This window comes from Hemiscyllium ocellatum, chromosome 17, assembly GCF_020745735.1.
Source record: "Hemiscyllium ocellatum isolate sHemOce1 chromosome 17, sHemOce1.pat.X.cur, whole genome shotgun sequence".
NCBI classification, from domain to species: Eukaryota; Metazoa; Chordata; class Chondrichthyes; order Orectolobiformes; family Hemiscylliidae; genus Hemiscyllium; species Hemiscyllium ocellatum.
Genome location: NC_083417.1, coordinates 38,045,065 through 38,057,996, shown reverse-complemented (window position 1 = coordinate 38,057,996; position 12,932 = coordinate 38,045,065). Strand labels below are relative to the sequence as shown.

General features: G+C 40.5%; 2 protein-coding genes across 4 annotated transcripts in view; one reads left to right on the top strand and one right to left on the bottom strand.

The window, feature by feature from the left end:
- The window catches only part of zgc:162297 (uncharacterized protein LOC555865 homolog), a 50,880-nt gene that overhangs the window by 21,576 nt on the left and 16,372 nt on the right, over positions 1–12,932 (bottom strand). The window contains exons 1-2 of one of the 3 annotated variants that reach the window (XM_060838088.1): positions 1,410–1,675; positions 1,032–1,114 (exon numbers count right to left, since the gene is read on the bottom strand). In XM_060838088.1, coding sequence (XP_060694071.1) covers positions 1,032–1,114; positions 1,410–1,614 — 288 coding nt within the window. In that variant the 5' untranslated portion in view covers positions 1,615–1,675. Of the gene's footprint in view, positions 1–1,031; positions 1,115–1,200; positions 1,385–1,409; positions 1,676–12,932 lie in introns of those variants that run through there. The other 2 variants (XM_060838090.1, XM_060838089.1) reach the window with 2 other exon arrangements.
- Positions 2,046–11,642, top strand: ccne1 (cyclin E1). Its single transcript, XM_060838087.1, has 11 exons — positions 2,046–2,600; positions 2,739–2,823; positions 2,904–2,963; positions 4,347–4,513; positions 4,638–4,773; positions 7,760–7,906; positions 7,983–8,078; positions 8,295–8,429; positions 10,138–10,249; positions 10,326–10,483; positions 11,112–11,642. Exons 1-11 carry the CDS (start codon positions 2,587–2,589, stop codon positions 11,253–11,255), a joined length of 1,254 nt encoding a protein of 417 aa, XP_060694070.1. The 5' UTR covers positions 2,046–2,586; the 3' UTR covers positions 11,256–11,642.

The window sequence follows — 12,932 nt, the reverse complement described above, 5'->3', positions numbered from 1 at the left end:
TTCTGTTATTATAAAAACATTTTGCCAGAACTTATGTTGAGAGACAAAGTGATGATGCTTGTTGTTGCCATCAAAGAAAGCTGTCCATAAAGATATAGCAAGCGTGAAGAAATTGATTTTTTTTGACATTAAATTAATTTTGGAATCAGCTTCTGAGGATGATTCAATAAAAGCAATGCTACCATGTCTATGAAACAGCCAATAACAATGCAGAGTTCTCACTGTCAACAAACCCAGAAATAACAAGCAGGTTTTATCATTTATGTTTTATTAAATTATTGAAAGCAAAATAAATAAGATCCAGGTGGGAGAACAAATACAGGTTTTGTTTTTAAATTGCACTTTAAAAGCCTGTAGATTTTTTAAAATCATTGAATGAGAATAATGTTTCACAAATATAAATGACTGAACCCAGAAAGTTTTTTCAGCACTGTTTAAAACTCAGTTCACCTCATTCAACTCTAACTTTTATCCAAGCTATTTTACAGAAGGAATTACTAACAAAAAAAAATGCTGATTCAAACCAATTCAGATTACCAGTCATGATTCACTGACAGCAATGGATTTCCTGGATGTCATCCCTAAGTTGTGAGAAGATATATACATACACACCCTTTCCGTAGCTCTATCATTTTAATCTTTACTTCGAGCCACTTTGCTCTGCTAACGGACCTGAAATTAAAGTCTCCGACGAAAGGTTTTTGCTTGCACTACAAACCTCCTGATGTCTGAACTAAAACATTCCTGTTAGCAGGAGGCCTGTAGATTAACAATTTTAACCCCTTTCTTTTTTTCCCTTAATTGCAGTTAGGAACTTGAGTGACCAGCAATTAAGGATAATCGCAAAATACGTGAAGAGTTTGCAACACCATAAAATGGTTCTTAATAATATCAGTCCATCGTGAGAAGGGTCTTTCGGTGATCAGATTTGCTGTCACACAGCGACATAAATAAAACGACAACAGACAGTGAAGAGCTGAAGCCAGTTGGGGAATGAGGAGACAGGAGAAAATAAATTAAGAGATACGTACGATTCCGGCACTGACGTACACCTCCACCTCTTCACAGGCCTTCCTGGTTATCTGAGACACTGAGCAGCTGCTGAGAGGAGCCCCTGAAAACACAATGTCGACATTGACTCAGAGTGTCAGTCTGTCAGTGAGTGACTCACCGGGATCAGCGGCGGCACCGGACCCTCACCTGGCATCGCCCGCAGGTGCACCATCCCCAACACAACACAACGAACCTGGCTCCACAGCTGCTGCAGCCTCATCGCCATCGCCACCGACACGGGCCTCTCCGACAGACAGTCAATCAGTCAAGGCCAGGGGACGGCGCGCACACACACACACACACACACACACACCTACTGACCGCCAAGCTCCAGGCCGGGCCTGGCCTTTGTTTACCTTCGGCCCACGTGCTGTACCTCCGCGTCATTGTCTCCGCCCACATCACGCTGTGTGGGCGGGACCCGAGGAATGGGGCGGAGTCGGGATCGGTCCGGCGCTGGATGGAAAGGGCGCATCGATAGAAGGAGGCGGAGACCAGAGGAAAGGTTCGGTGAAGGACTGAAAGGGCGGGGCTAGAGAAGGGGGCGGAGACCTGGGACATGGCCGCAAACACCTGATGAAGGAGCAGCGCTCCGAAAGCTCGTGCTTCCAAGTAAACCTGTTTGACTATAAACTGGTGTTGTGTGACTTTTAACTTTATACACCCCAGTCCAACACCGGCATCTCCAAATCGAGACATGGGACGAAAGACTGGTGAAGGACTGAAAGAGCAGGGCCAGGGAAGGGGATGGGATGTGGCCTGATGACGTCTTGTGTGTGGGTGGGGCCCATGCATGGGCGGGGTTTGACGGAGTTTTGTCCGTGTGAGGTTTTGAGTGAGATGGGCCTGAGGAGTGGGAGGAGAAACGTGCCCGAGAGATGGAGCACGGGGCGGGGCCTGAGGTAAAGGGGCGTGGCCTGGTGACAACTTCCTCCGGCTGAGAACGCGCGCTCGACTCCCGCCAGCGATTTAAAGGGATCGGCGCAGGCGCAGTGAGGTGCAGCGACCCGGCTCTGTGGAGCGGAGCTGTGTTAAGAGCGGGAGCCGGCTGAGGGCAGGGTGACTGGAGGGAAGCATCAGCAGGGCCACCAAGCATAGAAGTCAAGGGGCAATAAGACCCAAGAAACGGGATACAGATCAGGGTCACCTGGTGGTGAGCACCAGCTGACTCCTTGCCAGCCCGGGCTGGTCGTAGCCACACTCTCCCGGTTGAAGAGCGGGCAGCGCAGGGTCCCGGCTTCGGCCATCTTCGGCTGTCCGCCGAGATCGGAGGCTGGCTTGGGGCTGAGTGCTATCCCGCTCATCCCCTCCTTTCCCAACACCAGTAATGTGACTGGGCCGGAGGACCTTGCACCCCCACCACCACCGCCTCCCCATCCCCCTCCCTCCCCATCCCGCGCCCAAACCTGAGGCAAGTCCTGCGAGTAAGCAGCAGCAACCACTCCACTACCTCCAGAAGCGACAGCAACTTAATGCAGCCCTGATCCTCCTCCTCCTACAGAAGATCTCTAACCCGCACAACTAACTCCGAAGATGCCCAGAAAAAGGTACATTTTAACTTGAGTTGAAGTAGTGCGTGCTACTAGTTACAGTTCACGGTAGGTATCCCCAGAGGCCTAATCTATACAAGGAGTTTCGCCATAATGAGCAAATGTGTGTTCTTTTAAGCTATTATTTCTTTTTAGTGAATTAGTAGACCAGTCAACAAAGACCGAAGAAACGAACAGGGTCGTGCTGCGTACCCGAAAGCGAAAAGCAGACGTTGCCATTGTAAGTTTAACCGCAGATGAATATACCATTGTGCTTTAGCACGTTTTCTAAATTTGGTAATCGGTCTTTTCTGATCGTAGTGTTTGCAAGACTTGGATGAAGTTACGGAAGGACAGTCTGCGAAACCATATGAAAAGGAGGTATTGTATATGAGGGTCTGTAACTTTTAATTAACCACGATTTTTACTATTGATACATAACTATATTTTTAGCCAACTTCTCATCTTAAACTATTTCGATTACATGTTGCTACTAACTGAATTGCAGTGTTCTGCATACCTTATTCGTGTATAATAAGGCTTTGGTAAAATATAATGTTTTGGACTAGGTCATTTTGGTTGCTTACTGTAAAGCCGATAATCCAACGAGTTATTGGAAACCACCATTCTGGTATATTATTAGAAAATGATTTTTCTAACTACTTTCTTCCTCATTCCAATCAAAAAAAAATCTAGGGTTTACTATCTTGCAGTACTGTACTAGTTAAGAGTATCTAGCAACCCGAGAAGTCTAAATGTGGCATTACCAATAGATCTTGTACTAAGGATTTGTGAAGCAGGTAGGCCATAAGATTAATGGACTGTAGTTTGTTTACCATAAATATCGGCCATCTGGGCAGAAATTTTGGTCTCAAATTTCTAAAATGTTTTACCTCCTCTTTGGATCTAGATAAGTCTAACACTTCCAAATCTAATTAAATTACACAATTTAAAACTTTTCTGGAAAACCACTAGTATAATGTTAGAACTAAATGTAAGCTGATAATAAATAGTAGTAGGTTGCTTGGTCCCTTGAGCTACTCTGTTAATCAGGTTTATGGCTGATCCAAATTCATGTCCACTTTCCTTCCCTTTACCGATAAAGCCTTGATTTCCACATGATCAGGAATTATAAATATATACAAGGACTCTAGTCTTCAACCTTCGGGATATTCCTCACCTCAGTCTTAAATTTATCCCCCTTTTCTATTTCTACCACCTTTCCAAGAGGTCAACTATCCCTGAATGTTAAATGCCCGGTTTTGATCTCCCTGCAATGGATGAAATATATTCATTTACCTCTTCGCTCATCAATGCATCTCATCTCATTCTGAACACTTCCTGCATCAAGTTACAAAGTCTTAACTTTGTCAAATTATCCTTTGTACACTAACATTTACACTATTCCTTCACTAAGTTACCAGAATGGCCTACATTTGAGTTGCCACTGGTCCTATGTCTGACCAATAACCATCTCATTCTATCTAGCATTAGTTCATCTAAGTTCAATCCCCCTCTCTAACTTTAAAGACACTCCAACATGGTTCCTACATTACCAGTCAACCTTGAATGATTACTCTTACGAGTTGAGTGGAACATGACAGTATTGAGATGGTGGCGTAGGATGTTAAATGAGGGGGCAGTAGCCAGTTCAACAGACTTTTGGATTGTGATTAGATCTGATTTTTGTCACTATTTTAAGCTGAATTCAGTCTGAAAATTAACATTCTAATAACTAATCCTTGCAAACTTGACTAATTGCAGGCTTGCTGGAGATCTGTAGCCAACTGTATGAGTCCATACAGACCCCATTCAACAACATGCACAAATCTAGATGACACGGTTACATCAAGTTCTTCTAGTTATATGCTGTACAGGTTCAAAAATGTTTTAGCCACTCCAACTAGAGCTTCACCATTACCAGTTTTCTGGTAAGTATATTCACACGTTAAACTTCCAGTGCCTTATCGAGTAAGAAGCCATAAACACAATGCAAGAAAAAAGAGCTTTGTTCAGGTCCATTATGGTGACATTATCTTTTTAAATATCAAATAGTTGGGGAAATCATGAAGAAGTATGGAATATCCTTCTGAAGAAGGAGCAGGCTTACTCGAGAGACAAAGATGTTTTTCAAAAGCATCCACTCTTGCAACCTAAGATGAGAGCTATTCTTCTTGACTGGTTAATGGAGGTAAGGACTGTGTAAAGAGTACTCTCCTATTCCAATTCTTGCTGTGTGGATAATTTTTTTAAAAAACGTATTGGAAATACTCGCCTGAAAGGTACACTTTCATGTAGTAACCTTTTTTTGGGATCAGGATTAAGTCCTACTGAGTGATCTGAAAATTGCTGGATCACAAGCTTGAACTGAATTTAAGGAATGTTGGTACTTACAGAATTCAATTTAAAATGGCTATTCTTAATTACTTCGATCCAATCTTAAAAGAGGAAACTGCCTCATTGAGAAGTGGGTTCAAGCCCACTCAAAGCAACAGCACAAAGACTGATCATGGTGCACTGTGTTAAACTATTACATTGGATGAGAATAGTGTCATGATACTGTTTGAAAAGCATGGGTTTAAAGACCATAAGTTGAACCTTGACAAATGTCACTAAAGCAGGTTACGTGGTCACTAAGCTAACTAAGTGATGTGTCTTCTATACATTCTGGACACACACTTTCCTGCACTATCCCTTATTATTTTATAAAATGGCTTATAAAGTCACCCCTCGGACTCTGACCTTCCAGGGAAAACAGTCCCAGCCTATTCAACCTTTTCCTAAGCTCAAATCCTCCAACCCTGGCAACATCCTTAAACCAGAAAAGCGCATAATACTCCAACAGTGGCCTAACTAATGTCCAGTACAGCTGCAACATGATCTCCCAACTCCTGTACTCAATACTCTGACCAATGAAAGAAAACAAACTCGTTATTCACTATCCTATCTACCTGCGACTCCACTTTTAAGGAGCTATGAATCTATACTTAAAGTCTCTTTGTTCAGCAACACTCTCTAGTACCTGACCATTAATTGCATAAGTCCTGCTAAGATTTGCTTTCCCAAAATGCAGCAATTCACATTTATCTAAGGTAAATTCCACCTGCCACTTCTCAGCCCATTGGCCCATCTGATCAAGATCCCTTTGTAATCTGAGCCAACCTTCTTCCCTGTTCACTACACCTCCAATTTTGGTGTCATCTGCAAACTTATTAATTTTACCACTTATGCTCACAGTCCATTTATATAAAATGACAAAGCAGTGGACCCAGCACTGATCCTTGTGGCACTCCACTGGTCACAGGCTTCCAGTCTGAAAAACAACACTCCACCACCACCACCACCACCCTCCATCTTCTTTCAGCCAGTTCTGATCCAAATGGCTAGTTCTCCCAGTACTCCTCAAGTCAGTTGTACAGCACAGAAACAGAACCTTTGGTTCAATTTGTTCATGTTGACCAGATATCCTAAATTAATCTAATTCCATTGGTCAGCATTTGGCCCCTAACCCTCAATGCTTCCAACTTATGTACTGATTCAGATGCCACTTTAAATTTTGAAATTTCCTCTGGCAGCTCATGGCCATACACTCACCACCCTCTGGAAAAAGTGATCTCTGGTCCCTTTTTAAATCTTTCCCCTCTCACCTTTAAACCTATGCCCTCCTGGAAAAAGACCTCTGCTTTTTGACCTATCCATGCCCCTCAAGCTTTGATCGAGATCACTTCTCTTCAATTCCAGGGAAAATAGCCCCAATCTATTCAACCTTTCCTTTATAGCTCCCTCCAGACCCAGCAATATCCTTAAATCTTTTCTCAACCCTCAAGTTTAACAAAATAATTTTATTAAGGAGACCAGAATTGTATGCAATATTCCACAAGTGGCTTTGTCAATGTCTTGTATCGCCACAACATGACCTCCCGACTTCTGTATTCTATGCAGTGACCATTAAAGGCAAGCGTACCAAACATCGCCTTCACTATCCTGCCTACCGGTGACTCCACTTTCAAGGAACTATGAATCTTGAAAGGTCTTTTGGCAACAATGCCCAGGATTCTAACATTTACATGTTTAAGAATAGAATTCCTACAGTGTGGAAAAAAGCCCTTCGGCCCTCTGAGTCCACATTGACCATCCAAAGAGTAACCCACCCAGACCCATTCCCCTACCCTATATTTATCTCTAACTAATGATTCTAACCTTATATCCCTACTGCATATAATATGGGAGGAAACTGGAGCACTTGGAGGAAACCCACCCAGACATGAGGAGAACGTGCAAATTCCACACTTTCCTAAGGCTGGAATAGAACTTGGGTCTCTAGTGCTATGAGGTAGCAGTGCTAACTACTAAGCCACCGTGCTGCCTAAGTCCTGTCCCGAATTGCCTTGCCAAAATGCAACACCTCATTTTTCTAAAGTAAACTTTAAAATTGAAGTCCCAAAATAGTAGTGAGGGTATAATGTTGCTCTTTCCATAGTCTTTCACATTACTGACCTGCATGTAATATTTATATGACCAATAAGCCCTTTACTGTCGAGCTGTTTTACGTTTTTAGATTAGATTAGACTTAGTGTGGAAACAGGCCCTTCGGCCCAACAAGTCCACACCGACCCGCTGAAGCGCAACCCACCCATCCCCTACCTTTACCCCTTACCTAACACTACGGGCAATCTAGCTTGGCCAATTCACCTGACCCGCACATCTTTGGACTGTGGGAGGAAACCGGAGCACCTGGAGGAAACCCACGCAGACACGGGGAGAATGTGTGGAGTTTGCACAGTCAGTCGCCTGAGTCGGGAATTGAACCCGGGTCTACAGGTGCTGTGAGGCAGCAGTGCTAACCACTGTGCCAACCACGCCGCCCAACACACACATTATCCTCAATCGGAGGTTTTGATTATAACTTAAGGCAGTACTTGAATGTATGGCATTTTAAATTCAGATTCAAGTTCCAGTACCTCCTAGTTAAATATTACATTGTCCCAAACAGCAAGTTTTCATGTTTTTTGAAGTGAAATTGAGACATTGACCTGTCAAAGGCCACATTTCAGAAAATTCAATTCTGGATTTATTTTGTAGGAATGCATCTGTACCTTCAATTTGTCTGAAACTATTTTTCCTTCGACTGTTGAAGTTTTCTGAGCAGTTTAAAATTGACTTTCCCTACTTTAAAGGTTTGTGAAGTCTACAAGCTACATAGAGAGACACTTTATTTAGCCCAAGACTTTTTTGATAGATTTATGGCAACACAACAAAACATTGTGAAGACTCGATTACAGCTTATTGGTATATCAGCTTTATTTATCGCTGCAAAACTAGAGGTAAGGGGATAATTATAATGAAATCTTGTATTATTTCAAATGCAGTTTCAGTGCACTTAATGATGGCTTTTTGTAGGAAATCTACCCACCAAAGCTACACCAGTTTGCCTATGTTACTGATGGAGCTTGCACAGAAGAAGAAATCCTTAACATGGAACTTGTTGTTATGAAGGTACTTCATAAATGGAAATGTTAACATTTTACCTGATTTGATAAACTTGTTCTCTTTATACTCTTAAAGTAAAATGTTGGGATAGGTTGAGAACCAGAAGGTGGCGGCTTCTTTAATAGGAGAATGTAGCCTCTTCTGACTGCAAACATTTTCTCGTATCAGACTTGAAACGAAGTACAATTGTCAAATTGATCTGCTGTATTCATATTGTTCTAGGCTCTCAAGTGGAATTTGTGCCCGATAACAATTGTGTCTTGGCTCAACATCTACATGCAAATTGCATATTTGCAGGAAATGTATGAAATATTAATACCACAGTACCCACAAGAAATGTTTGTTCAAGTAATGGAGGTAAATTTCAGATATCTTATCTTATTGCATTTAGCTATTTTGTCTGTCTAAACATTGTTGATCAGCAACTTAATTTGATGTAGTTGGTTCCAATTCTAATCTAGTGATAAATGGTAGTATTTCTAGAATTGGACTAAAACTCCAGAATGAACTTTGAGGCGTTCTTTTCCCTTGACTACAATCAAAAGTGGGTTCAAACACAAACAATCTGGGCTGACATTTTGGTGCTACCTTATTCCTATCCATGGTAATAAAAAATCCTTACTACTGCTCAAGAAATGAAAACAGATTCTTGCTTTGTCCTACAGGTTGAGCCCATTTCCACACGGTTAAGCTAGTTTGTGATGCCCATTTGCCTTACAATAGTAAAGATAACAATACACAAGACTGTCAATCCTGCTAGGAAATCACTGACAAAAATGGCTGCTTCCTTGTGCACACTCCAGTGATCAAAGTTTGCATTCCTGTTGTCTCTCCAACAGTCAGACAATAAGCACATGTACCTATTACATAAGATCTGTTCTTTGCAATGTCTTAAACTACAATCTGATCAAGTATCTATCTTTCCTCTGACAGAATACCTGCAAGTTTCACTAGCTTCAGCTGAACCTGAAATTCAGAATAGACATCTGCTATGTAGCTGAGTCTCCATCTACAAATACCCAATTACTATGGTCCAGGCGCGCACGTGCACACAATCTGTGGATGTTAGAAATCAAAAATTTGCTTGGTGGTTGGGGGGAGTGGGAGAGAGAATTCAACTGGCCTGGCAGTATCTGTGGACAGAAAGCAGAATTAATGGCTTGGGTTCAGTGACCATCCAGAATTAATTTACAGCTACGAAAAAGTTTGGTTGTGCACTGAGGATGGAGTGGGTGGAGGAGTAAATAAGTAGAGATAAGCCCAAAGAGAAATAGTTGGACAGAAAGGAATGGATCAAGGTCAGCCTAGGTGATTCAATAGCTACTAATTAGAACCATTAGTAATTGCCCACAGGATGGTTATCATAGCAACCTGAGATAAGGGCTGGTGTGAGAAAATTGGGCTAATGACATAGAAGGTGCTCAGGCTAGTGTAAACTATTATAGTCCAGACAGCATATACCACTATCTTACTCGAGATTGTATCTAGTGTTCTTTATGTTGCAAGTTAGGTTAAAGTATGGAACGAAAATATTTGCTCCTTAGCTTACATGAACACAGCACTTGAATGCATTAAATCATCAACACCTTCCATCTGTTAATTTCCCAACTTGTGCATTTTATTCATAATCATTGACTCAATGACAAGAATTTCTGAATGCAGAAAAAAACAACTTTTCTGATCTTTTGTAGAGTGTCACTGAAAATCAATAGTGTAAAAGCTTACTGTGAAGTGCATTGATTCCCAAGACACTTGGTATTTTTCTTTTCAATTTTTAACAAGAGGTATCAAGTAGGGTAAGCATTTAGTGAAGTATACATTGTCCCAGATCCTCCAATAGACTGTAGGCCAAAGATTGATTCTGTATGGAATTCAGGGTTTGAGGCACAATTCCATCCCTAGTTTCTTTCCAGTAGTCTTTGCTCAAATAAGTGGTATTGGAGGAACAAAGTGTTACACCCTGTGGTACAGTAATCTATTTTCCCCTCTTTATGATTATCAACCTATTCTGTTTGAATTAAGCCAACCTTGCAATACTAATAGTGTTAACTACTCTTATCTGCAGCTATTGGATCTCTGTATCTTGGATTTCAGATGTTTGGAGTTCACATATGGAGTTACAGCAGCTTCAGCTCTGTATCACTTTTCGTCTTGTGAATTAGTTCACAAAGTCTCAGGTAGGGTGATCTTCAAGATTACTACAAATTTTAATTGCTGTTTATAACTACAATTAATAACTTGTTTAATGCTTAGGATTTGAATGGAGTGAAATAGAAGGATGTGTGAAATGGATGGTTCCATTTGCTATGGCCTTGAGAGAACTGGGAAGTATAACACTCAAACATTTGAAAGGTGTCTGTCCAGAAGATTTGCACAACATACAGACACATTCTAACAGCTTATTATTACTGGTAAGATTAACTTTTCATATGGTCATATGCAAAACTATTAGTGAACCACTTATCTTGGCTGCTTCCTTTTTAAACCTTTCTCCATGCACTAAGGATAGTAATTCCTGTCTATTCATTGTTCGTGGGGAGTTAGACAGCTTTTTCAAATCTCATCAAAAAAATTCAATTGTAGCTTAGATTGCTGATACTCCTGGGGCCTTAGCTTTATCTTAAATGACCCCTGATTTAGGGTCCATCTCTCACTGACTCTTTGAAACAATGAACATTACATAGTCAAAGCTTGTGACTTTAATATTTCAATACTTTTGAACAGCAGGATATTATTCTATACAGGATGTTTCTTTATCTGCATCATTTAATTTGTGCTCGTTTTTGAGAAGCTTTTTCCCATCAATACTGATTTGTACTAAATATTCCAAAGCACTTCAGGTGATTTATGATTATGAATGTCTAAATGCAAATCAGTTAAGTTATTGAAACAATACAAGTCAGTAATGCCATTGACTGGAGTCATTCTGGTTAACATTTGCCTCCTGATGAACATATCTGAAACTGAAAGGGTCTTTCTCTGGAAAACTTATTGCTCTCCAAGTAATCTGAACAGACTGACCTTTTTTGTTTTTCTTAGGATAAAGCTCTCTCAACGCAGGCACTACTATTGGAACAGAGTAGATGTTCACCAGTACCTTCTGGAATTTTAACTCCTCCACAAAGCAGTAAGAAGAACAATACTTCGGGTCCTCATGAAGATCTCAAACACTTGCAACCCTGAAACAGATCACGGGTGAATTTCATTCACCTTTGAAGTCTGAATAAGAAAATGCTTTAGAATGAACAGAAGTTAAATGGATTTGACTCATGCCTACTCTTGAAAGCAGAAGATGGCTGTAAATGTCTAATTGCATTCTTTGTGGTGCCAGCATCTCTCAATGCTGGATGTTGGAACTCTATAACTTGGTTCTTAATACTGACCTTTTTTTAAATGGGTGGACTTTTGCCAAGAACTCCAACCAAATAAAGGGTGCTTTTCAAGTAATCCTAATTGCTGCTAGGGAGGGTGGCTCTTGGAGGTGGGGGGGGAAGAATACAGTAAGGTCAAAGTATTGATTGATGAAATTGTTTTATGTACTTAAAGCTGCTGTTTATTTTAAATAAAAGGTACCATCAGAATAGATACTATCTGCAGCTGTATTCTTTGTGAATCAGTTCACTTCTAAAATAACATCCAAACAGATTGTTTTGAAAGTACGTATGTCATAGCTCTGCAGCAGGTGAGACTTAAAATTGGTCCTTCTTCCGCAGGAGAAGGGACAATAGAATGAGGAGGAACATTTCTGGCTGTGGTGCATTTTCTTTACTGACTCTCACGAGTAACTTTATCCTCCTTTCTCAATACCGATGACCTATCTCTCACTCCACTATCAATACTTGTCTAGGACATTTTCCTTTTGTTAGGAAGACCAAAGCCTGTGGTTTTGGTATGTTTGAAGCCATTGATCAAGCCACCTCAGAAGTACCTAATAGATAGTTGTTTCTAGCTTTGCATTTTCTTTGACCAAGCTGAAATTCTGAGCTGGTCTTAAATTATTTTTTTCCCAATTCTATGCACCATCTTGAGACCTGTTAAGAGTATCAATTCAGGTCTTTTTATAACAACTAGTATTTTCTTTAAATGGATTCAAACATCCACTGAGCGGATGAAGTTTGTGGATAGGTTGGCAGTGGGTGAGTTACCTACAATGAGTAAAATTGAAGCTTCTCCTGAACTGGAACATCATCTCAGCAGATTTTGGGCAGAGACATATAGAATGTTCACCAATAACAGACAGTTAAATGAAATTTCCAAATTTAACACCGAAATCCACATTCTTCTATTTTATGACATTATTTAAGCTTGTGTTTTTAAATCTAACAATTATGATCCTTATGATTTGTTCACCCACCACAATACAAGTCATTTGTAACATGATTCAAATCGTAAACATGAAATCAATAGAATTATTACTGTACCACAACAGTTGAAATACTTAAGGGTTAAACCATGAAACTTGCACTATAAATGGTAAAAAATGCTAAACATCCTCCATAATTATTTCAATAGGTTCGAACAGTTCAAAAGACCGGACAAATATGAAATACTTTATGCTTTGAACTTGCTATAGCCAAATTAATTGCTTTTATACAAGACTCAATTCCAAGATCCAAGGTCGGTAACAGTTCATCAAACGTAATTGAAGTAGTTTCATCACCCTTTATACAACTATCTCTACACTGATTTTGCACTCGAACACTGAACCAAAATGAAAAAAGAACTCCTTTAGAAATACAAACAAACAGCAATGCCAGCTTCTCTATTTCTATCAGAACAGAACATAACATAACACATCTGTCACTTACATTATTCTAATTCTTAGAATCATTTGCACTCTTACACAGAAACCCTAAACTT